The sequence below is a fragment of the Delphinus delphis genome, chromosome 8 (genome assembly GCF_949987515.2).
Source record: "Delphinus delphis chromosome 8, mDelDel1.2, whole genome shotgun sequence".
Classification (NCBI taxonomy): domain Eukaryota; kingdom Metazoa; phylum Chordata; class Mammalia; order Artiodactyla; family Delphinidae; genus Delphinus; species Delphinus delphis.
Window position 1 is genome coordinate 10,913,846 of NC_082690.1, and position 24,928 is coordinate 10,938,773.

Below are 24,928 nucleotides of genomic sequence, written 5' to 3' on the forward strand. Positions count from 1 at the left end.
GTTGGTCGGGCGGGAGCCCCGGCCGCTTAGGGTGTCGGGTACGGGTGGCCCCTAGACGTCGGATAATCCCCAAACCTCCCTTCCTTCCTGGCCCTCCTTCCTACCCCACTTAGCGGAGGGGGAAGGCTATGGCGTAGTCTGAGAGTTAGCGCTCTTGTCTTCTGCCCTTGCCCCCGGCCGGCTGTGAGGGCGCCACGACTCACCCGACCCCACCCTGCGTCCTGACTCGGTGGAGGCCGCGGGAGCCGGCCGTCGGAGCGCGAGGAGCGTCCCCCTGCGGCGGGTCACCCTCGAGCCCCGCCCGCGAGGACGGCGACCTCTCCGCCCCCTCGAATGCCCCGCCCCCAGTCCCCGTCGGTCCCCACCCCACCATCGGCACACGCACGCAGACTCTGGCCAGAGCCGCCCTTGGTGTCAGTGGCCCGGCTCCCGCCTCCGCTCCGGCTGTCGTGCGGCCCCAGCACCTGTCGCTTGGTGTGTCCCGGAGCCGGCGACCCTGACTCCGTCGGGGCCAGGGAAGGCCATGGTTTCCCTGCCCGGGTCCCCTGCGACCAGCTTGCTGCGGGTTTTGTTCCTGGGGCTGACTGCTCTCGGTGAGTGAAACCCTGGACCTGGAGGGGACATGAGATGGGAGAGATGGGGTGAATCCGACCCTGAGGGAGGTGCTTTTGGGCACTGATGAGGAACTGGGTGGGACAGGACTCCCGTCTCTGACTCTTTCCCTCCCCGCCCTTATACTTCCCCCCACGCAGGGCATCACTCGTGTCCCCGCTGCGTTGGGGAACAGCTCCCACTTTGGGTGCGGTGTGTTTGTGGTCGGGGAGAGGGTTAGGGCACTGCCTGGGGTGAGTTGTTGGAACCATTCCTCACCCCCACTCCCCACCTCCACCCAGCAGAGCCGGATGAGCTGAGCTGCTGGATGAGACACTGGCTAAAGAGCTTAAGGACTTAACTCCAGCCCCCCTCCCGACCCCCACCCCACCACAAACTGATGTGCAAGAGCCCCTGGGGAATTCCCTGGTTCCCGGGCTTGACACACGCACTTCACCTCAATTCCCCAGCCCAGATCCTCCCACTTGCCCCCTCCTCCTGCTTCCTGGCCTGGGAATCAAGGGAGGTGCCCCCAAAGCACGACCGTGAGGTCATTTGGGACACAGGAAATGGAGGAGGGCTTTGAATGCCTAGAGGAGCAGAATTGTGACCCCCCCCAAGAGGTCCACCACCCCCATTGGCTCCTAGAGCCAAAAGGACAAAGGAAATAGAGAAGAGGGCCTTTGAGTCAGAGAGGAAGGGCCCCTCCTTGGAGCAAGTGCTTGAGGAGTGTTTGAAGGGCTCCAGGAGCGCCCAGGAGCTGGGGTGGCCCAGTGCAATATCTGGGAGCAAAGGACCCACAGGAACTAAGCTCATTATAAGCTGTTTCACATGCTGCCTCCCAGGCTTTCTTGCCATCTTTCTTCAAGGATCCCGAATGAGGGTGAAGGGTGGGTTTGTCCAGGTCAGCTTTAACTCCTCATTTCTCTCAGGTTGGAAGTCGCCAGGGCAAGTAAGACTTGGAAAGATGTAGAGTGAAATTCAACCACAGTGACGGGGCCCACCTAACTTTTACCCGTGTCTCCTTTAGCCCGGTCTGTGCTGCAAGGGTGTTGGGGCATGAAGTATTAGGGTCCCCAGACAAAGTGGGGCTCAAGACCAGACCACCAGCCCCTTGGTGAGGCTGCTCCAGGATCCCTTGACTTCTCAGGCCCTCTGTCCCAGCTTCAACATCAACACCTCTTTCCCTTCTGTATTCTACCCCCAACTTCCCCATCCCCCTTCCTGCTGGGGATCTCTGAAGAAAGGGAGAAAAATTCAAGTTAGCAGCTAGGGTGTCTCAGGCAGCTCTCCGGCAACCCGTCCTCTTTCTATCCTAACTCTGAGCCTCAGATTTCATACTGAAGACCCAGGCTTCAGCATCCCTACCTGGCCACCCCGGGGGGCCACTGAGGGTTAAATGGCCCTCGGGATGGTCAGCACTTTGGGTGGCACAGGCTCTATTGGGCTCTGCCCGACAGGGTTCTCCGCCGAGGCCCTTCTGCTCCCTTGCTCCTCGGTGGCTCAGCGATGCTGCCCCTGGGGCGTGAGAAGCCCGCGGGGGGAGTTTCTCAGAGAAAGAGGGAGACTAAAAATAGTAGCCCTGGGGAGCAGGCCCATTTTCCTTCTCCTGCGCTCTAGCCTGCCCCACGCTCTGGTCTGGCGTGGGCCAGAAGGGTCCCTTTCCTGGGCGGCTCCCGTCTCCTTCACTCAGACCCAACCACCCCCTTTGCCTCTCCCTGTGGCTCCTGGGAGCAGAAAGGGCCGAAGAGTTGAGGGGCTTCTGCTCCAGCGGACGCCCCGGACCAGGGCAGTGAAGCCTGGGGCCCTCTCCAGCTCCTAGCTGGCCTTTGCCCAGACCCCAATGTGTCCGCATTACTATTGATTTACCACCCCTCTACCTTTGGCAAAGTGACCTCGTAAATGCAGGACCTGAGGGAGGTCGTGGGGGGCCCAGGGAGGAGGCGGCTCATCCCTCTCCCGGGACCATGGCTGCTTTCTGGCGGGAACTGTGTCTGGCCGCTGGGGGTGAGCGGCAGAAAGGCTGGGCCAGAGCCTGCACCACCCGTAGGCCTCTCCGCGTCCCAGCCGGCGGGCTGGTCCTGAGCGGGTGTCAGGCTCCTTGAGGCAGAGGTTGTTTTTGCCTGAGAGCCTCCGGTCCAGCGGCGCCCTTCTCATTGTCTTCTGGCTTATCACCGGGCACAAGTTTCCTGCTTGGCCCACAGGGACCTGCCAGGAAATGGGGAGGGGGGGGCTAAGAAGGCCAAGGAATCGGGCTGGGGGTTCTGTAAAGACACGCAGCCAGGAAGCCATGGGGGCGGTGTGCATCCTGGCCGGATCCACTCCTGGGCCCTTAGAGGCCTTCAGCCGGCCTCTAGCAGGGTGGAGAGCCGGACCCGGGCGCGGCCGCTGTCCGAGCGGTGGCCCCCTGATCACCACGTGGAGGTGGCATCTCAGGCTCCAGGGCAGAGTGTTGAGGCCGAGGACTCAGGGCCTCAGTGAGAGCAGGGCTTAGGAACTAGGGCGGCCAACATCCTCAGGCCTGGCCACGGACAAGCCCAAGCTTATTCCCCCAAAGGGCTTTTGACTGGCTGCTCCGTTGCCTCTCCAGAGGGCAATAAGTGAGTGTTCCTGGGCGCCATGATGCAAGCTTTGATTCGACAGCCCCCTCCTTGAAACCAACACCCCAGGCCACCTCCTGAAGGTCAGTCACAGGCAGAGGCAAGCTCTGTACTTGATTGCTTTGTACTTGATTGTCAGGGGACCTTCATTCTCCTCTAGCTCTGCCAGGATTCCCTGCGACCCGCCCAGATCCCCTGGGCCCCAAAAGGGCCCTTGGGAACTTTCCTGGGGAAGCCCACGTGTGGGAACCTAGCGGGAGGCCGAGGAGCACGGGCAGTCACTGGGCCGGGTTAGGCGCTGGGCCACTCCAGATTCCCTGGCTCGGAGTAGTTCAGAAGGAGCCGCGGAGTTAATCGGTAACCGATTAACCGTCCCACCCCCCACCCCCCGCACATCTGTTTGAGAACGCAGGAGATGGGAACGCTCTTGATCCCGACCGGCGCCTTTCCGCCCAGGAAAATTGGGGGAGCAAGTGGCCTACGTAGAGTGTAGATAAAAAGTATTAACTCTTCCCTTCCTCTTGGATGTCTTTCCCTTCTCGCTGGAAATCTCCCCTCCTCCTCTTGGTGCGCGGAAATCTGTGCCTCTGGGTACAAATAAATGCGTAGACACAGGTCCCTATCCCTGCTGCAAGCCAGCGGGCTGAGGTTGGGGAGAAGAAGCGCTGATGAAATTGACAATGGGATCCCAGGCCAGCGGGCCCTGGGCAGTCTTCGAGGTCTACGGTGGCGGGACCCCGCGAGGTTCGTCCTCTCCTGCCGCCGCGCTGAGCTGGGTCCTTGGGCTCCGCGCTCACCCTCCTCGCTCTCATCCCCAGCGCCCTCCTCGCGGGCCCAAGTGGAGCTGCACGTGCCCGCCGGCCTCACCAAGTTGCGGGCGGTAGAGGGAGAGGAAGTGGTGCTCCCGGCGTGGTACACCCTGCAAGGGGACCAAGCTTCGACCAAGCCCAAGCCTTGGGAGGTGCCCACCGTGATATGGTTCTTACTGGAAGGGAAGAATATGAATATGAGCCAGGTGAGGGAAATCGTCTCGGCCGGAGGCTCGCTACGCCGGAGGTGGGGCGGGGCCGGGGGCGGGGTGGGGAGCAGGGAAGAGCGGGCAACGGTGGGAGGGGTGGCCAGGGGATGGCTGACTCGAAGGAGTGTCAGGGAAAAGCAAGGTCCACCTCACCGGTTCAATTTTTGTTTTGATATTGGAGGCTTCCCCAAAGAATTCTCCTTTTCCCAGGTTTCCCTAGAACTCGAGCACACCAAACACTGACAAGTGGAGAAGCAATTTACTTTGCCGGGCAAGGGGGAAAGTGAGGATTGAGGGTATAGGAAACAGGAAGGGTTAGAGCATGTATCACACAACTTTTAAAAGTTGAGCATCTTCCTGCTTTCACATTATCTGTGCTTTGGACATTGTCACAGGCCGCTTCTCTTTCCAAATGATTATCTGTCCCGCGGCTCCCATATAACCTCCTTGAGAGGCAAGGGTACATGTCCTCCTACAATCTCTCACCTATCTTCCTTCCTGACATCAGACGACGACTCAGAGGCAAATTTACCCAGAAGCCAAGGAAACGTCATTTTCAGAACTGCTTATTTGCCGGACTCCTTGCAAGGTCCTAGAAAGTGTGTTCAGGAGGTCATTTGATAAGTAGGGGGTATGTATGAAAGAAACTTAGATTGCAGGGGTAGGGCATGGGCTTATACACTGGGGGGGGGGTGGGGATCTTCAAGAAAAATTAAAAGGATATTTTTTCTCTTGGCTCTACCCCTGCAGTCTAAGTTTCTTTCATACATTACCCCCTATTTACATTATCCCTCAACCATTTTACCACTTTCTAAACACCCCAAGTGGGAGATGAAGAGACAGCGCCCAGGGGAACAGGACCTGTTCTGGTGCAGAGCACCCGGGTTGGTGAGACGGTAGCTAGAGAGACAGGGGTGAATGGAGAACTAGTAGAGGTTAGAGGGGGTGGTGCAGGTGAGGGGCATTTGAAGACCCCCAGTTTGGGGGAGGGGGACTAGCTGAGCCCTGGGCACAGAGCAGACAAGTAATAATGGGGAGGTGTGACGCCCGCCCACCAGGTGTTGGCGCACATCAGTGGGGTCACATCAAGCAAACCTGGAGCATCCCTGGTCTACCCCATGCCCTCCCGGAATGTGTCACTGCGGCTGCAGGACCTCCAGGAGAAAGACTCCGGACCCTACCTCTGTTCTGTGAACTTGCAAGACAGTCAAGGCACTGTTCGAGGTCACAGCAGCAAGACTTTAGAACTCACTGTGCTGGGTAAGTGAGAGGCACCCGTGGGAGGTCGGGCAGGTCTCTCCCCCAAGCGACTGAGTGTGAAGGTTGGGGGAGGGGCAAACAGAGTGACGGGGGGTCCGTGTGTGGGAGCGGGGGAGGGGAGCCGCTGGCCCCCAGATGTGAGTTTTTAACCTGTCTCCCCTCCCCCAGTTCCTCCAGCTCCTCCATCCTGCCGCCTCCGGGGCGTGCCCCACGTGGGGACCAACGTGACCTTGAGCTGCCAGTCCCCAAGGAGTAAGCCCGCTGCCCAATACCAGTGGGTGCGGTCGCCCCCATCCTCCCAGGTCTTCTTTGCACCTGTTTTAGGTGAGGGAACTTCCGGAGACACTGAGGGTGCGGCTGGGGTAGAGGAAAGATGACGTACCAGAGGGGCCGGGGTGCCAGGGGAGTCAATGCTGAAAAGCACTGGCGGGGGTGGGGGGGGCGGGGGAGAGGCTGGAGAAAGAGGCCCTGCCAGGTGTCGGCACGTGCTGCAGACTTAGGTTACTCAAGAGGCGCTGGGGCTAGAAGATCTGCATTCACTAGGTGTGTGACTTTGTGACTCTGTTTCCTCATCTGTAAAATGGGGATATCAATAGCCCTGATTTGAACACACCAGCTATAAAAAACATTTGGGGGCAATTGGAACTTTTTTTTTCAATTTGACTGAGATAATCGATGGAACAATTTTAAAATGGAGTACTAGATGCTCTTGGAGAATTAGTCTTTTTTTTTTTTTTTTGGAGAATTAGTCTTAATTTATCAGGTGTGGTAATGGTCTTGTGGTTATGTAGGATACTGTCCTTCCTTATTTTTGGAGTTTCATGCTGAAGTATTTACTTTAAAATGTCTCAGAAGAAAGAGAAATGAAAGAAATATAGCAAAATGTTAGCAACTGTTGAATCTAGGTTGTGGGTATATGGATTTTTATTTCGTCCCTCTTTCTACTTTTCATTTGACCATTTTTATAATAAAAGTTTTATAATTATTTTTACATAGAGCTTATCTCATAGGTTTGTTGTGAAACTTTTCTAAGTTAGTACATGTAAAGAGCTTAGTCTCTGGTGCAGAGTAAGCAGCCAATAAACTTTAACTGTTAAAATCATTAGATTACTTCATATATTCCTTTCAACACAATCAAGTAGGTCGTATTACCCCCATTTTACAGATGAAGAAATTGGGACCCAGAGATAGCAGGTCACTTTCTTAAAGTCAATTGACCAGTCTTCCCAAGGAGAAGACTGGTCAATTCTGGATCCTAGGTTTTCTAATTCCTCACTCAATGTCCTTTCTCTCTCACTCTCCGCCATTCAGAAATAAAAGTAAAAATTGGATTTTGGTTTTTCTGGGCATCACTTCCTCTTTAGCCTCCTTTCAGATATCACTTGGGGACACTGAGTGGTGGAAATGGAGAGGGGTATTGAGCCAGCAGTTAGGCAACTGGGAGCAGAACCCAGCACACTGGCTGTCACACCTCTCCCTTCCCTCAGGGAACGGATAGCCAGGGAGTCTGTCCCAGGGAGTCAAAGAGGACATTCCAGAGGAGGCGCAGGATGTTTTTTATGGGAAAGAGGATCCCTGGACTGACGGCTAAATTGTGTCCACAGATGCCATCCATGGGTCTTTAAACCTCAAAAACCTTTCTACTTCCATGTCTGGAGTGTATATCTGCAAGGCCCACAATGAGGTGGGCAGTGCCCAGTGCAATGTGACCCTGAAAGTGAGCACAGGTCAGTGAGGGGTAAGTGTGGTTAAGGAGAAGATTGGTCAATGGGGGGGTGGGGTGGGTTTGCAAGAGAGGGGAGGAGGCCTTTCATTATAACAGGACAAGGAGCTTGTCTTGGTCAAATGTTCATGCAGGTGCTTGGTCAGTGACCACTTTCTTCTTGACAGTCACCTTCTTCTTAACAAAGAGAGAAAATGTGTATGGTGGTGGTAGGGCAGTGGGGCAGTGGGGTTGGAAAGGGCCAGGGAATAAGCTGAGAGTCCCCCTCTGACGGCAAGGTTTTTCCAGGGCCTGAGGCTACGGTGGTTGCTGGAGCTGTCGTGGGCACCGTGGTTGGATTGGGGCTCCTGGTTGGGCTGGTCTTGTTGTACCAACGCCGGGGCAAGGCCCTAGAGGAGCCGGCCAACGATATCAAGTAAGTGTCCCCGGTCTGTGCCAAGATGAGGGCTCTCCTTGGGAATTCAGGCAGCTCTCATCTAACGGATGAGGTTGGGCGGTGGCTGAACCATCCTTCCTGTGGGCAGATTTTAAGGAGAGTTGAAGAAGAGGGGAGGCGAGAGTAAGACAAAGCACGTGGGAACTCTCCCCCTTCCCCCTTCCGGCTTCTGACCTCTTATCCTTCTTTGATGACTAGGGAGGACGCCATCGCTCCCAGGACCCTGCCCTGGCCCAAGGGCTCAGACACAATCTCCAAGAATGGGACCCTCTCCTCTGTTACCTCGGCACGAGCCCTTCGGCCACCCCAAGGCCCTCCCAGGCCTGGTGCATTGAGCCCCACACCCAGCCTCTCCAGTCAGGTCCTGCCCTCACCAAGGCTTCCCAGAACAGATGGGGCCCGCCCTCAGCCAATATCCCCCAGCGCTGGGGGGGTCTCTTCCTCTGCTCTGAGCCGCATGGGTGCTGTCCCTGTGATGGTTCCCGCCCGGAGTCAGGCTGGGTCTCTGGTGTGATGGCCCAGCCACTCGCTGGCTGGGCGTCCGGCTTCTCCTTCCTACAGGGGTCACCCCTAGCACAGAGGCCTGAGCCTTGGGAGGGTGGCCGCCTTCCAGACCTCTGGTCCTCTGCCCCCACCTTTCTTTACTATGGGCAAACTGAGTCTCAGTTAAGACCCAAACTTCGAGGAGGTAGAAGAAGAGGACGTGGACCTAGGATTAGGAAGGCCTCCGCCCTGGGCTCTCTGTAAGACTGCAGTGGGATGCTGCTGAGATTGCTACCTCTGCCTCTCACCCTCATCCCCCAGGGCCTGGTAGGGACTGCCAGTCAACCAGTCCTCCAGGCCCCCTTGGTCTGTACCCCGTCCCACCTAACCTCATCCTTCACTCCCCCTCCAGCTCCCAGCGTTAATATAACCTGTCCTGCTGGTTTGGTTGGGTTTTGTTGGGGCAGGGGATAAGGAAGATATTTTTTATACTAACTTGAAATGCATGGTTTTGTTTTGATTTTGCAAACTTCAATAAAGATACATTGTGTTTGTGTGGAAAGTGAGAGTCAAATCACCTTTTCAAGCTTGGAATTCCCAGGAGAAGCTGAGTCTCAGGATGATGCAAAAAGGACCCTGCCCAGGCGGTAGACCCAGAAGGGCTTCTCCGCACAGCCTCCAGCTTGGCTTGCTGGCTCGGGATAGCTCTTCTAGAGTCTTTAAAAGGGTCGTTTGCTGTCAGGCAGTGGTGCAGAGGCACAAAGAGCTTGGGGCTGGGAGACCCTCACTCACTCTGAGCAGCAAGGGGATAAAATTGGTGACTCTCTGCGGGAGCTTGAGCGCTCACAGCTCAGGTGTGCGTGCGCTTATCTCCTGTTTCCTCCTCAAGAGCAGAGGAGAAGAACCTGGCTTCTGCTCCTCTCCCAGACCACTGAATCCTTACCTGTCTTTTTGCCCATCCAGCAGTGACCCCCCTCATACTGGGGGGGAGCCAGGCACAGGATGTGGTGGCGGTGTGTCCACCCCAGTCCTGCCACACCTTTTCCTACCAAGGGTAGGGGCTCCTCCAGACCTCAGTTTCTCTGCCCGTGAAATGGGGCGGCTCTGGGAGGGGGGAGGGCTTGTAGTTTCCACGGAGACTCCTGCCTCAGCAAGTGGTGATAAAGGTGCCAAAGAAGGGATCTCAGAGGAGTAACTGGAAGAGGGGCTGAGGGGCTCAGAAGGAGCAAGACTCTGAAGAGGGTGGTAGGGCCCTGGCCTGGGGCTCGAGCTCACAGTGTGAGACCCCAAAGTGGTGACATCATTTGCCAGCTCCCAGGTTATCAGAATGCCTCCCTCTTCCTCCTGCGTCACTCTTTCCCTACAGAGCACCAGTTCTGATCTCTCTCCTGTCCTGAAGTACCCACCCCAGGCCCAGCCCTTTCCCCAGAGCCTGACTGCTTCAGAAATTGGGGGGAGGGGGACAAAAGAAGGAAGTAGGGCTAGAATGATTCCTGTACTGGGGCCTGGAGGAGGGAGGAGCACTTCCTTACCTGAGGGCCAGGCCTCTCCCCTTGTTTGCTCTGAGATAGCCAGTCTCGCTGGGGCCCGGCACCAGGAGGCTGCCGTGTGGGCACTCGCTACCTTCTCCCAGAGCCAGACACCCAGACGGACCAAGAGCCGGCAGGACGCGGCCATGGCCTGGCTCCAGGGGCCCTTCCTCTGCGGAGCCCTGCTGGGCTGGGTCTGCTTGAGTGGTAAGGAGGGGGCCAGCGAACGGCGGTGGGAGGGGGCAGGGCCAGAGCCCGGGAGAAGACGTCGAAGGCCGCCGGGAGGGTGGAGGACAGAGGAGGCCGCTGGGCCAGCAGACAAGTTGGGCCTCTCGGGAGGGTGTAACCACCACCCGACTTTTGTTTTCCTTTCCCCGACAAGCACACCCTCAGACCGGGCCCAGTCTTGGCCCTTTCAGGTCCTTCCACCCGAAGAGCCGGTGGTGTGTGGGTTCCTCCCTCCTGGAAACCTCAGGCTTCAGGAAGGGAGGGATGGAGCGGAGGGAGTTGAGCCCCAGGGGAAGAAGGGCACCCCGGCCGCGTCACCTGAGCGCTTCTCCCGCCGGCCTTTCGGCCACTGCAGCCCCCGGGCTGGCCGTGGAGGTGAAGGTGCCCACCGAGCCCCTGAGCGCGCCGGTGGGCAAGACCGCCGAGCTGACGTGCAGCTACAGCACGTCGGTGGGAGACAACTTCGCCCTGGAGTGGAGCTTCGTGCAGCCTGGGAGGCCCGTCTCCTCGTCCCAACCCGTGAGCTGAGGGCACCCGCGCGGAATGGGGGGGCCCTCCTGCCTTTGGCGGGCTTGGCCAAGAGAGGCAGGAACAGGGGACCCACCCAGCGATGAGGGCGAGGGGGTCGGAGAGGGCGCATTTGTGGATCAGTATGCTTGGATGAAAAAGATCTTTCTAGATCTTCTTAGGAACGCAGTCTCTGTGAGGCTATATCACACATACAGCCCTGTGTATCCAGCCGCCTCCCCGAGTTCCTCCATGTAACCCCTGTACGTTAGTGCCGCTCCAGTGTCAGTTCATAAACCCACCAAGGCTAAGCGGTTGTGATTAAAAGCAGGATAAAAATGCTGCCCCCTCCGGGAATATTTGCTTCCCCTCCCCCCAGATTGAGAGCATGCTTAGCGGAAAGCAATGACTCTAGTTCATTCAGCACCTGGGAAGGGATGGTATTTGGTGACAGATAGACCTCCCTGGTTCTGGCTGCAGAGTATCAGCTTCCCTGGCGGCCATAGGGAGGGGCTTCTAATACCCGCGTTGAAGAAAGACTACAGAGTTGACGCCAGGTGGCAAAAAGCACATATGTGTCTTCTGCTTCTCCCCAGATCCTGTACTTCACCAACGGCCAGCTGTATCCAACTGGTTCTAAGGCAGAGAGGGCCAGCCTGCTTCAGAACCCCCCCACAGGAGGAGTGGCCACCCTGAAACTGACTGATGTCCACCCCTCGGACACTGGAACCTACCTCTGTCACGTTAACAACCCGCCCGATTTCTACAGCAATGGGTTGGGGTTAATCAACCTCACTGTGCTGGGTGAGGCAGGCTGGGGACCCACCAGCCACCCACATAACCCGAAAGATTGCACTGGCCCTGCTCAATCCTCCCCTATCCTGATTTCCAGCCCAAGGGCACAACTGCACTGGGGACCCCGAAGGAAAATGCCTCCTTCCCAAAGTCCTCCAATCCTACCCCTGCTCCACCCTCCACAAAGAACGCCTCCTCCCTCAGTGGCTCCCACAGATAGGGATCTGAGTCATGCCCCCAACAGCTCCATCTTTGGGGGAACCTCCCATTTGTAGCTAGATTTCTGTCCCTCTCTAGGTCAGTAGCAGAGAGGGGGAGTGCCCATCAAAGGAAAAAGGGCCCCTGTCACTAAGCACTAACTTTGTGTTCAGATCACCCATCTCACCCCAAACTAGAGCCTGCTTGGAGATGAGCAAACAGAAGAAACTATTAAAGGGGCTGGAGATGTTTAGATGGAAGAGAGAAGACTTAGGAGGTGGTGTATGACAGCAGCATTCAAATATCTGAAGGGCTGTCCTGGGGAGGAGAGTTTTTTTCATTTCTCTTTGTGGGCCCAGAGGGCAGGTATTGAGACCAACTGGGATATTACTAACACAGATTTTGGTTCAACATGAAGAAGAATTTTCTTAACAATCAGAATTTCCAATAGTGGAAATCATTTCCCTGGGATGCAGTGGTACGTGAATAGAGGTGGACCGCTACGTGGTAGGAGGTATTGAAGCAGGAAACCTAGCACTTCATGGGGGTGGGCTTAGAAGATGGCTAAGGTACTTCCTGTGATTTTTGCAGTGCCTCCCAATAGCCCCTCGTGCAGTCAGAGTGGTCAAACCTCCGTGGGGGGCTCTACTGCATTGAGATGCAGCTCTTCCGAGGGAGCCCCCAGGCCAGTGTACAACTGGATCCGCCTTGGATCTTCTCCTACACCACCTCCCGGCAGCATGGTACAAGGTAAGGGCCCACACCACCTTCTTCAAGGAAGAAGGGACTCAGAACCTGGGCAAATCTGACCTCTAAACTCCACACGCCCACAGTACAAGTTCCAAGCTTGCAGGTATGAGACACGCTGCTATACCTTTCCCCTGCTTCTTCCCTGGCTTCTGTTATTGTTCCCTCCTGTCTTCCTGTACAGTCTGTGGCTGCGTGGTCCCCAGAGCATTACTCAAGCTAAATGTACTTCTGATATCCTGGAAGAGAGTGGAAGGCAGGGGCATTCTATGATTCCCACTTGCCTATTTTGGGGGTCGGGATTCCTTTTAGATTTCTTGAGGGTCATGAATCATTTCCAAACTTCCTAGAGAGGAAGCCGAGGAAGAGTAGCATGGACTGGCTTGAATCATTTAGCCAGTTTCTTCAAGGAACCATGTGACTGTCTAAGAGCCTTGGCTTCCCAGCCTCCTCATGCTGGCTCCAGTGCCCTGGTTCTCCTCCCAGCCCCAGCAAGTCCCTTTATCAATCCAGAGAGGCCCCCAGATCACCTCCCAATGTGTGCTCTTCCTTCTAAAGGGAAGGTAAGAAGCAGCTTAGAAGAGCATTTGGGTCAGCTGAGAGCCACCCAGAGGGCACAGTTTCCAGCAATCAAGCCCTTTTCCCCCAACCAAGAACCTGACATCAGCCAGTAGACACCCCACCCCGATTCCACTGTGGTTTCTGAACCCTTCATGTGTGTGCTGTCTCCCCCTTCCCTGAAAAGGCAGCTGTGTAGTGTGGGAAGAGCACAGAAGTTGCAGTGGTTTTGACACTTCCTCTCTGGGTCGCCTTGGACAATTACTTTCCTTCTCTGAGCCAGTTTCCCCACTAATAGAATGAGGTTAGTCCCTTCCTGACAGGATTATTGTAAGATGAAATGAAATATGCTTTTGTCATAGTATAGCTCACTGTGAGTTGAATGAATGATGGAACACTTCCTCTTTACCCTCTAGATGAGGTGTCCGGCCGGCTCATTCTCACCAATCTCTCCCTGGCTTCCTCGGGCACCTACCGCTGTGTGGCCACCAACCAGATGGGCAGCGCATCCTGTGAGCTGACCCTCTCTGTGACTGGTAGGGGATGCTGGGCAAAGGCTGGGCTGGCAGGCCTGGGTTGGGGGTCTGCATGAAGCTATCTGAGGCACCAAGGAAGGTCTGCAGCTCTGAGGATCCTGTGTCTCCTAGAGCCTTCCAAAGGCCGAGTGGCCGGGGCTGTGATCGGGGTGCTGCTGGGCGTGCTCTTCCTGTCAGTTGCTGTGTTCTGCCTGATACGGTTCCAGAAAGACAGGAGGAAGAAGCCCAAGGAGACATACGGGGGTAGTGACCTACGGTGAGCAGGAGGGCTGAGGGCCGGTGCCGAGTGGGAAGAAAGGGCTTGGGTTAAGAGTTGGTGACTTCAGGGCTTCCCTGGTGGCGCAGTGGTTGAGAGTCCACCCGCCGATGCAGGGGACGCGGGTTCGTGCCCCAGTCCGGGAAGATCCCACATGTCGCGGAGCGGCTGGGCCCGTGAGCCATGGCCGCTGAGCCTGCGTGTCCGGAGCCTGTGCTCCGCAACGGGAGAGGCCACAGCAGTGAGAGGCCCGCGTATCGCAAAAAACAAAACAAAACAAAAAAGAGTTGGTGATTTCAGCCCTCAAACTCTGACACCTTTGTGGGGGGGCGGTCAGGGCACGGGGTGCTGCTCAGCCCTGGGCTGCTGTGGTAGGAGTGGCGGTACAGCCCGTGTAGTTGAGCGCGTGAGCGAAGTGTGCGGGGTGGAGGGCTTGGTTCATGAGCTGCCCTCACCTCCTCACACTTAGAAGAATTTTTACTTTTCACTATTTAAGGCCTTTTATACACATCGACAGGATGTGGAGGCCAGTTGTCTGTCCTGAGCACTCAGCTGAGTTTAGTCCTTGTGTGGGGGTTAGTAAGGAAAGGAGGGGCAAAAGCCGCCTGTCATCAACTTCAGCTGTCAGTCATGGGGTCCAGAATAGGGATCAGAGCAATATTTCTCCAAGTGTGGTCCTCAGATTACTCGAACAGAAGTCACCGGGAGCTTGTTAAACATGCAGATTCAAGCCACTTCCTATTCCTCCTGAAGCAGAATCTGTGTGTGTGTGTGTGTGTGTGTGTGTGTGTGTGTGTGTGTGTGTGTGTGTGTGTGTTGGGGTGATGGGGCCTGAAATCTTCATTTCACCAAAGTTCCACCATGATTCCTATGCAGAGTGAAAATTAGAAGTCCCTGGGTTAGAGGATGATGGTGCTCTGAGGGAGGCTTCCAGCCTTCACTAAGAATTGCCTATGTTTATCAGGGAGGATGCCACCGCACCTGGGATTTCTGAGCAAACTTCTGTGAGGGCCGATTCTAACAGTGGGCTCCTGGAGAGGCCCTCGTCTGCCAGCACTGTGACGACCACCAAGTCTAAGCTCCCTATGCTTGTCTGATTTCTCTCCCGATCCCTGAGGGGGGAATATCAAGAAGTAAAGCCTTTGGGTACCATATTGTCTCCTTCTTTCTGCCGGTATAGCAAATTCCTCTAGGCGGCCCAGAGGGTGTTACCGGTAAGGGAAGGAGCGGGCTTGAAGTCCCAGAAGGGATGCTGTAGGCGGGAAGTCTGGTTGGTTCCGAAGGTACGTTCTAACCTAGGTTCCTCTCCTCCCTTCCCCCTCTCCACCTCCACTTTTTGGTTCGGTCAAAGGAGATTGTTCAAAATTTCGAACGGTGGCCTTGTGCACCCAAACTCCCTCCCCCCCGGCACCCTCTGAACACTTGGACATTCCTCTTTATTGTTCACATTCCAACCCAGCACGGTCACATGCACACACGGAGATAAAAACCCTCCCGGCCACAGCCCCAGGAGCCCGTGGGGGCGGGGCCAGCAGGAGCAGGGGCGGGGCCGCGGAAGACTCCTCCTACCGAGCCTCCCCCACACTCGGCCTTTGCAGAAACAAGCAGAGAGCTGGAGAGGCGGCTCTCGGGGTGCGCTGGGGAGAGGGGAGGGCAGATTACAGGCAGGTGTGGGGTTGGGGTGTGAAATGGGGACTTCCGATCACAGCAAGGGGTATCCGACACCATAAAAACCCTCCTCCCCTATCCAAAGTTCTGGGACTAAGCTGGGACGTGAACAGCGCAGAGAGGCACGGCGCCCCCTTTAGCTGCGCAGAGATCGAAAGGACTTTTTTTTGGAGTGTTTTTGGGCAACGGTTAGGGCGCCCTCCGCAGAGCGCGAAGGGAAGCGCACCGAGGCTGCGGAGGCAGAGCAGCATGCTGGGTGCGGGGAGAGGTGGGCGAGAAGCTAAAGAAGGAAGATTTGGGAGCGCGGAGATTGGGGTTAGGGTCGAAGGGAGGGCAAATGGGGACCATACTAGACTGGAGAACTAACTAAAAGGGCACGGCCTTGGTGAGTCCTCGACGGAGTCTGCCTCGGTGAGGGAGTCTCTGAGGACGCAGAGAGGGCTCCTGAAGCTGGCAGGTTGGTGGGAAGGAGAGGATCACAAACACGGCAGGGAAGTCTCGTCACTGCGAAGGGGACGTGGCATCCATCTCTCTTCGGGAACTGAGGAGAGAGAAGGTCTGAGCACCTGCCCTCTCCCAGTACTTCCTCTCCCCTCTCCTTCCTGAACCAGGAACCAGGGCGGGGAGCACCAGGGTGCCCCGGTCACCCGGAACTGCCCACCCGGAGTCACTGAGCTGAAATGAGCCCGCGGCCGGTACGTGTGAGACGCTGGGTGTTTATGGCCCCCGGCCGGGCTGGTCAAACGCGGGTGACTGGGTATCTGTGTCGGTCCAGGTGCGTCCCCGTCGCAGTCTCAGGCGTCTCCAAGTGTCAGAAAGCCTGCAGGCGCAGGTGCATTTTCCCTGGCTGGGAGGAGGTGAGGGCGGGCGGAGGGAAGGGCTGGGGATTTGGTCCTTTCCTCCCACTCAGGGGTCCCACCCCGCTGCTTCGGAGTCGTATTCATTACCTTCGAAAATGCTCAGTTCTTTGGTCCGGGGCGGGGCAGCAGGCCGGGTGGAGAGAGAGAAACAGGTGAGCGCTCCAACCCGCGGCGTCCTCAGCCTCCTCCCACCCCCCGCACGTCTCAGATTTCTAGGTTCCCATCCTTCCACACCCCTCTCCAACCCCCGCCGCCCTTAGTCTTCCTTGCTCCTTCGGAGGAGGGGGTCCGGGGTCGGGAAGGAGAGCCTGTGGCCCGCCTCACCTGGCCTAGTCTCCGCTGGGGCCGCCGCCCGCGCCTCCCCGGGCGCCCCCAGCTCCGCCAGGACCCCCGGGGCCCGGGCCCTTCCGGCCGCGCTCTCCGCTCTTTATCTTCTTCCGCGCCATGTGGCCCCGGAAACTCGCCTGGATTTTGGCAGCGGCCGCGTTGGCACCCGGATCGTCCAGCGGGATGTCTAGAATGTCGTCGTCCGGCTTGGAGCAGGCGCTCTCCTGGGGGGTGGGGGGGGGCGTCCTTGTGGGGTGACCGGGCCGAGGCCCCCCGAGGGTGGGGTAGGAGGAGAGTGTTGGGGGATTGAGACGAGGGCGACGCGGGAGTGGAAAGTGCAGAGAAGGGCTAAGGCAGGGCGTGTGTGTGTGTGTGTGTGTGTGTGTGTGTGCGTGTGTGCGTGTGTGCGTGTGTGCGTGTGTGTGTGTGTGTGTGTGCGTGTGTGTGTGTGTCTTCTGGGCAGCGGCAGGCAAAAAGGAAGGTTCAGGGTCAGGTGGACACAGTTGTGTTCCCAACTCAGGAAAGAGAAGTGCACGGTAGATGGGATACAAGACAGCCGGGTAGCCCTGAGTGAGCGAAGGCCCCTTGCCAGCAGCCGAGTTAGGGGAGCTGCCCAGCTGACCGGAGGGTGGGTTTGGAGGAGCACAGTAAACCACAGCAGGGACTCCTGGATGTGGCTGCCTTTCCCCCGTCCTCACAGGGTGCCTCCAGCTCAGAAGGGTCCCTTCTGAGTCCAGGATTCCCTGGGAGAGGGTTCAGAAGAATCAGCAGGCCAGTCCCTTCCCTAAGTAGAATCACACCAGAGCTCAAAGCTGGAGTTAGGGTGAGGATGGGGCTTACCCCTCAGCGACGCAGCCTCCCCCCACCCAGGGCTAGAGGCCAGAGACTGTTTTCCCATTGCCTCTCCATTTTGCACTGCTCCTCAGGATGTACTCAAACAGAAGAGAGGAGATGGTCTGGAAGAAGCTACAGAGAAAAGGCTTCACTCCAAAAAAGGACAAAAGGAAAAGAGCAGGAGCAAGAAGCCCTTTCCATGATGTGCTCAAGAGAAAGAAAAGAATTATGACAATAGCTACCATTTAAGCCCTGCCCTGGTTCCCGGCACAGCATCACGGAGTTTTACAGATGTTATTTTATTTAGTCTTGGCAACAACTCTATGACGTACCTTTTATTGTTATCCCAGTTTACCCCTGATAAAACTGATTAGAGTGTGGAAACCATACCTGAGGTCATACAGGTATTTATCAGTGGACCAAAGAGTCAATCCTTTGTATGTCAGAGTCCAGAGTATATTTTTAACCCCTACGCTGCAGGTAAGCAAAGGCATTCAAGAAAAGGAACCAAGCTCCACCACTTGCTAACTGAGTGGTCTTGGGCAATTTTTCTAAGCTTTTCCTAACTCATTTCCTTCATCTGCAATCAGATAATAATATCTACCTCTGGGCTGTGGGGAAGAATAAACAATGTGATATGCAGAAAGCTTCTGGCATGATCTAGTTGGTCGATTAATGGTAGCTATTATGATTCCTTTAAATGATAGTGAGTTGATGTGAAAGAGCTGTTTTTGTAGGCTAAAGTGGTCATATAAAAACAATTTCATAGGGATCAACCTAAAAATAATGAGACCCACCCACAGGCTCCAGGTTTCCGTTTCCCCAGCAGCCTGCCCTAGCTGAGAATAGAAAGGGTTAGGGAATTGATGGGACTGATTTCAGAGTCGAGGCTCTGGAACGGAGAGGGCCTCAGCGCCCCCGCCCCCAGCCTGCCTCTCGCTTAGCGTTACTCACAGTGATGACGTGGGGTAGGAAGCAGAAGGGTACTGTGGAGTTAGAAGGGCATTTCTTCTTTGAACTGACCCTCTGGCTTCTAGGAATTTGCTTTTTTTTTTTCGCCTGGGGACTTCCACTGCTTTCCCTGTACTTTGCTTCTCCGCAGAGGTCTCACGCAGTAGTAGTAATTCAGTTCTATTCCTTTCCCCTCGCTCTATCGCCCATCCGGTTCACAGAATTGGGATGGGTGTGCGTGGGGCCTCAGTGATCACTGCCCCAGCCCGGTCCTGTCCTAGGAGGCACAGATTTACATCCCAGATGCCCTAAGCCCAGGTTTACAAATGGCTTCCTCTCATATGGTTCCCAAGGCTGTCTTCATTTCCTGGGCTTCAGAGTTCCTCCGTTTGTGCTCAAGATGTCCACAATTGATTCAGCTTCGGTTAAGAGGAGTTATCAAGGGCCGGTGTGGTTGTGGCGGGGTCTGACACACTCTTTTTGTCTTTTCTGGGTCTAGTGCTCGCCCCTCGACATCTTATCCCCCACTTAGAAACAGAAACAACCCTTTTTGGATCCTTGATTCTCAGAGCTCAAGCCTTTCTTGGGATGTCTCAGGGAATAGGGAGGCTTCTTCTCAAAAGAGGACGATGATCAAGAAAACATTCCTGAGCCCCTCTCCTGGGCCAGCAGCTGTAGAGGTTGAGCGGAGGAAGGGGTGCCTTCCCCCAAACATGCTAAGGCCCACCTGCGGTCACCACCCACCCCAGCTGGATCCAGAGCAACAGACAGAGCCACCCTCAGCACACTGCTCCTCCCCGGAATCAGCCCCCTCTCCCTCCAGCTGAATTCTCAGGGCAGAGCTGGAGGGACAGAAATAGAGGGACAGTAAAAGGAATCCGGGAAGGGTCATGGTGCCTGGGTTGGTGCCTTCCAAAGCCAAGATCTGATGGTGTATGCCTGAGAGCTCTGCATGAACTGGGGGGTTTGTAGGAGGGGGAGGGGGAGGGGGACAAAGGTGGGCAAAACACGAGCCATGGTTTCTGGTCCCAAATGGTCCCATCACTTCACCTCTGAGGGTCTCAATATCTTCAGCCACAACTAGAACTTGGCCTAGATGAATAGAGTCTCCTTCAGCTCCCAAATCCTAAAAGCTTTAAGAACGATCCCTGCCTACTGCTTGTTATGCTGGGCCCTGTGTTAAGCGCTTTGCACACATTACCTCATTTAATTCCCATTTTACAGGTAAAGACACATCCTCAGAGACATTTTGTAACTTACCCAAGGTCACAGAGCTGACAAATAGTGATGGGATTCAGAAACCTGTGCTGTTAACCACTACCTCAGGGCAGGTAATTATTTCTATGAGTTCAGCTGGACCAAGTCAACTAGACCAAGCAAAAAATGGGTCCAAAAAAATGTTTCTTTGCCTTTTTATATTAAGTGACTTCAGGAAAGTCAGATATAAAGTCAGACTATGTAAATGGCAACTGATACATCTGAATCAACAGCTCTTGCTCTTATAAAAAAAAAGCGGATCTGTTTTCTTCTTCTCATTTCTGTTTGCGCCTCCTTACAAAGGAGAAAGAAGAAAATAAAGCAGGACACCAGGCTGGATGGTCAGCAAGGACAGCCCCAGAATGGAAGGTGAAGAGGGACCGGTCCCCACCCCCCAGATGTGCTCTGCTCTCTATGCATGTCCCAGCTGCTTCCCAGCGCTGAGCCCAGCCCTCCACAGAATGGGGTTGGGTAGGAAGATGCTCAGTGCCAGCCCTGCCCCTATGCTCTGCCCCGTTACCTCTTCTTGGCCACCACGCCACCCCTCCCCGCCCCCGCCACAGCCTGACAATGGTGTTGTCTCTTGCTCAGTTCTTTAGCCCTGCAGACCCAGGACAGGGCCTGAAAGGGGAAGGCTCCTGTGTAGAGAATGTGCTGGAGGAGGTGACCCAGGGTGCTGGGCCACTGGGATAATTGTGCATTTGCCTCTTCTGTGCTGTTTGGGTGGGCAGCTTCTCCTTTTTTTAGGGGACACTTATTCCAACCACGTCTACCAATCCCTCAGTATGGCCTTGTGGGCACCCAGGAGCATGGTCCAGGGCAGACCAGAGCCTACAGGCAGGGACACGACATCCTACTCTAATTAGTCCTGCAGGTACCAGGGGAGACAATTTACATTCCTTCCCTGGCTTCTTGGAGTCTTTGCTCTCTCACCTCCTTCCACTGACCATTCTTCCTACCTTCCCTTCCCCATCATTCTTACCATCTTGGCAGTATTTCCTCTCCCTTACATGTGTATCCAGATCCCACCATCCATTTATTTTCTCTGTTTTGTAAAATACTGCTGGGGGTGAGGAGCCCAGGAACCTCCATTAAGAGCCCATTCCTCCTTTCACAACCAAAAACTGCTTCCTGGGGAATAACAAACAGAGGAGAAAGCCTGGAAGAAAATATGTTATTAGAGCTTTCTCCAGGGGGTGGGATTGTAGATGATTGATGTGTTTCTTTTTTATACTTTTCTTTAGTTTTTAAATTTTTTTGTTATGACCATATTACCTTTATAATGAGGAAATATAGTAAATGTTTATAGGAGAGGTTAAATTACAGCTATTGGAATCAGACAAGGCTAGTGTCCCACCTCCACACTTAGAAGCAGTGCCTCCTTGGGCAAATCATTTAATCTTTCTAAACATCAGTTTGCACATCTGTAATATGGGGAAAATATCTACTTCACAGGGTTGTTGTGATGATTAAACATAAAATGTTAGGTACATGGTAAGCATTCACAAATTGACAACTATTATTTGTATTAATAAGAGTTAAACATCATAACAACAACCACAACCACTTGTCCCTAAGTTCTTTCTGCCTCTTGGCACCCAGACATAGGGAAGTCTCACCTCTTCTAAACTGGTCTATTCTTTCCTTCCAAACCTCACTTTTTTCCCTTTTCTAAGCAGGCAAAGTGATAACCTCTTGTATCATTAGCTGGGTTGACCAAACGGCTGAGAATACAAGACTTTGGAGTAGGACTTTCTCCATATGTAGGGGCTAAAAAAAAATAAAATATCAAATAAGTGAACAAATAAATTGTATACATGCATGATCACTGCACTCCTCGACTGTGCCAGCAGCCTGGTCCTGTACCAGGCGCTTTCATACCAGAGTACTTTAACAGCAACCCGCTCTGGCATTAGGTCTCCGTGTGGGCGCTGACAAATTGCAGACACTTCCTTCCCTCGCCAGCAGGGCTCTCTCGCGGTCACTTCACCCAGCCCCCTCCAGGGCTAGAAGGCATTGGAGGTCTGGCCAGTCCCTCCCCAGAACCACACGGACTAGGCTCTTTGCAACCCATCATCGCTACTAAGCTAACCAATAATAATTGACTATCTCACCGGCGCTGTACAGGGCGCGAGGGTCACGAGAGTCAACCTGTCAGCCCACCGACGGCGGTGGCAGTGGGATGGGGAATGGGGTGGGGGACGAAAGCCAGGGGAAAGGAGTCGCGGTAGCTTCGCTAGGAGACGGTTTCCAGCGTCACTCTGGGGGAAGTTCCTCTTCTCGTCTAACCTGCAGCTTCCCTGTTGCAGAGCCTTGCCGAGCTCCCAGACCAACCTAGACTGCCTGGCGGATGCGCGCCCAGACGCCCCCACGAGTTGGGGGACATTCTTCCTAGGGCTTTCAAGTCAGGCGGGCGCCTTCCACCACCCACCACCCACGTCTCAGTAGGCACCCTTACTGCTGCTAGGTCTTCTGCACCCACTTCCATCCCTCACTCGCCCTCCAGGGGCTTCTCGGGTGCCCCTTCCCCCAGGCCAAGCTGAGTGCCCGTCCCCCAGACCCTCTAACTTACGGTGCAGCAGTCCATGCTGGTGTTGGGGGCCCTTGTCTGGGACGGAGGCTGGCGCAGGGTGTCGGTGCGGTGCCGGGTGGGGACTCGGGCAGTGGGGAGGCAGCCGACCGGGGCCAAACCAGCCGCTCAGCTCTCGGGTCCTCTCTCCCGCGCTCGGCCCTGCGGGAGAAAGTAACCTGAGCCCTGCGGTCGAGAAGCCAATCAGGAGAAGCCTTCGGCAGGGTGGGCGGGGAGATTGGAGGGGGACCACGCCCCCTCCCGGCTCCCTCCGGCTCGCTCCCTCTCCTGCCCCAACCCCTCTGCCTACACACTTCCATCCATTCCTCCTACACACCCCATCCTCCCAAACTCACCGCCCCTGCTGCCGAGGCGGCAGACTGCCAGGCAGATGTATGCTGGCGCAGGCAGAAGGAGGACCCCGACATCCCGGGCACGAATACGCTCGCATCTGTGCACAGCATCCCTCCCACCCACATAGAGAAAAGCATGCACCCCTCACCCACCTCCCCACACTTCCACAACCTAGCTAGAGTCCCAAATATGGCTCCCTCCACCTTCCCTCCCCCTCAGTCCTCAAAGAAATGCCCCCTAAGACGTGCGGTTTAAAGGTATCGTCATCACTCTGCTGTGGAATGGAGAAGGTGGGCACACATAAACACAAAAGCTCACGCCTGTGCCCCACATGCCCATATATGATACTCCCCAGGCTCACTAAAACGTGCATTTCTTCAACATTCAGACACTACAGACACAGCCTGCAGAAATAACTACACAGACCTGGTACACACACTGAGCAGATACATGCAGATTCCCCGTTATGTGCACACACACGCACACATATCCACAGGCAATCACACTACCTGAACTGTCTGCATTACGTATCTATCCATCCATCCATCTAAATGCCCTGCACTAAACAGACAAAATCATACATGCACAACACCCCTTGTATGTATTTATATATGGATGTGGGCACTCTTCCTTCCCACTCACTGAACCACACTCTCCCTCACCTCTTAATCTACTGTTTCTGAATACGACAAAAGCTGACCACTCTCACCCTTGCTCCTGGGAGGAAAACAATACTCTCAACCCAGTGTAGGGAAATATCAGAAGTCATCAGTTCTTTAGGTCCACGATGGAGGAAGGATGTGGGCTTTGTCAGAGGCCTGGGAAGGGGAGATAGGGGAGGAGGCTCGTGGAGGAGCAGCCTGCCACTTTCGTGGTCGCCAGCCTCCCCAGACCAGTCAGGGTACGAGAGCTGACAGTGTGGCATGTTAGTGAAGAGAGTGGGCCACCTCTGAGAAAACTAGAAAGTCTTTCTCAGCTGAGGTCGCAGAGGAGGGAAGGAAGAAAGGAAGGCTGCCCTTCGGGCCTGTTGACTGAAGCAGAGGGAGGAGGCGGAAAACGCCCTGTGGCTCTGGTCGGGACAGGGGATCCTGCAACAGCCCCGCTGTGAACCAACAGCCCCTGGCCAGTCCTAGCATGGCTGTCACACGCTTCCTTCTTACCTGAATATTTGGGCCACGGGCTTTGCTTGCCAAAGGGAAGACGAGCGGAAGGGAAATTCCAGTGGCCACTCTGGCTGGGGACAGGGTTAGCCAGCTTGGGGTCCCAAGCTGAGCTGGATGCTGGCTGGGATTCCAGAGCTTGGGGTGTAGGGGTGTCTCTCCCAGCATGTTTGGGACCCACCCACCCTTGTAACTGAAAATCTGTTCCCCAATCTGTCTCTGGCACATCCTCCATCCCCCCCCCCTCCACCAAATGACAGGATGTCCTGGGAACTCGAGCCCTTGCCTAAATGATGCGCACATCTAGGGCATTGGTTTGTGCCAGCTCCCGTTGGATTTCAACTCCAGATTCCAGAGGAGAGAGGGAAGGAGGACACTGGGGGCAGACTGGATATCAGGCTTGGACTCCGTGCTTCTCTCTTCCCAAATTAGAGCTGAGGAATTCAGGATTTAGTGAGTTTGCAGTAAAGTCTCCCAAGTTGCTAGGCAACATCCCTCTGCAGACTGCGCTGCCTCTAGGCCCTTCTTCCTGCTGGTCAGAGCTGAAGAGGGGCTATCTTTAAAATGTGCCCCCCCCCCAACAAACCCCCTCACAGGCAGCACAGCCCTTTCGTCTTCCTAAAAGACACCTTTGTGTGGGGTGAGGGTGTCTCTGAACACCAGTGAGCCCAAGGGAGAACAGGTACACGCGCTTATCAGTTCCATGGGCAAAACAACCATCTCAGCGACAGCCCACTTGAGGCGCCTACGCAGAACTGGCCGCAGTGCTTGTCCTGGGGGATGGGCAGGCCCCGAGGTGAGGAAAAGGGAGACAGACAGGAAGGCAGAGACTGGGATAGGAAGACAGACACCCACAGACTCAAATCTCCAGAGGATGGCCCCATTTAATGACACCTACACGCAGACACACACAAGGTCCACACATCCACAGAGACACATACTGTGGGCACCTTGCCACACACTCACATCCAAAGACACGCACGGAAGTGGACCCCTTCACCAGCACACATCAAGGGCATGCACTTCCCCTGGTAAGGGGTTCCTCATCTGGACTAAGTGGCCAGAGTTTGTCAGCAAGTCCGGCTGGGTGGAACTCTGAGCCTCTGATTCTCGAACCAATGAGAAGGAAAGGGGACAGGAGCAGTGTGGAATGCCGGGTCTGGCTGGTTTAAGGAGCAGGCTGCCTCACCCTGCGTCTCACCTGGGGCCAAGGTCAGCCTTTGGAGTGTTACCTAGTAATCTGCTGGGCTTGGGCCCTACAGTTATCCTCCTTGACTCTTGAAATCTCGAGATTTCAAAAACTCTCCTCTATCTTTGCCCCCACTTCCCCCCCCCCCCCCCCCCCCCGCCAGCTATTGAAGGAGAAGGACTGCAGGCCTGGATAGGAGAAGAACTCCGGAAGGGCCCGGTTAGAGAGGGAGCTGGGACGTGTGGGTGCAGGGTCTGGACCCAGCATGGAGCGTGGAGGAGGAGGGCACAGAAT

At 55.4% G+C, this 24,928-nt stretch overlaps 3 protein-coding genes across 5 annotated transcripts; 2 read left to right on the plus strand and 1 right to left on the minus strand.

The window, feature by feature from the left end:
• Positions 1 to 408: 408 nt before the first annotated feature.
• ESAM (endothelial cell adhesion molecule) lies at positions 409 to 8,293 on the plus strand. The gene is made up of 7 exons (XM_060017119.1): positions 409 to 593; positions 4,010 to 4,206; positions 5,268 to 5,469; positions 5,638 to 5,793; positions 7,074 to 7,196; positions 7,481 to 7,607; positions 7,827 to 8,293. The coding sequence occupies exons 1-7, from the start codon at positions 524 to 526 to the stop codon at positions 8,140 to 8,142; spliced, it is 1,191 nt and encodes a 396-aa protein (XP_059873102.1). The 5' UTR covers positions 409 to 523; the 3' UTR covers positions 8,143 to 8,293.
• A 1,145-nt stretch (positions 8,294 to 9,438) lies between these two features.
• VSIG2 (V-set and immunoglobulin domain containing 2) lies at positions 9,439 to 14,605 on the plus strand. Of its 3 annotated transcripts, XM_060017120.1 has the most exons (7): positions 9,439 to 9,847; positions 10,224 to 10,387; positions 10,972 to 11,179; positions 11,960 to 12,118; positions 13,090 to 13,209; positions 13,321 to 13,465; positions 14,430 to 14,605. In XM_060017120.1, exons 1-7 carry the CDS (start codon positions 9,439 to 9,441, stop codon positions 14,560 to 14,562), a joined length of 1,338 nt encoding a protein of 445 aa, XP_059873103.1. In that variant the 3' UTR covers positions 14,563 to 14,605. The 3 variants fall into 3 exon arrangements, with proteins under 3 accessions (XP_059873103.1, XP_059873105.1, XP_059873104.1); XM_060017122.1 differs by lacking the exon at positions 14,430 to 14,605 and having other exon boundaries at positions 9,707 to 9,847; positions 13,321 to 13,469; XM_060017121.1 differs by lacking the exon at positions 9,439 to 9,847 and having other exon boundaries at positions 9,975 to 10,387; positions 14,342 to 14,564.
• A 279-nt stretch (positions 14,606 to 14,884) lies between these two features.
• NRGN (neurogranin) lies at positions 14,885 to 22,105 on the minus strand. The gene is made up of 4 exons (XM_060017746.1): positions 21,935 to 22,105; positions 16,318 to 16,544; positions 16,081 to 16,098; positions 14,885 to 15,674 (listed from the first exon to the last, which is right to left on the minus strand). The coding sequence occupies exons 1-2, from the start codon at positions 21,947 to 21,949 to the stop codon at positions 16,323 to 16,325; spliced, it is 237 nt and encodes a 78-aa protein (XP_059873729.1). The 5' UTR covers positions 21,950 to 22,105; the 3' UTR covers positions 14,885 to 15,674; positions 16,081 to 16,098; positions 16,318 to 16,322.
• Positions 22,106 to 24,928: the final 2,823 nt, after the last annotated feature.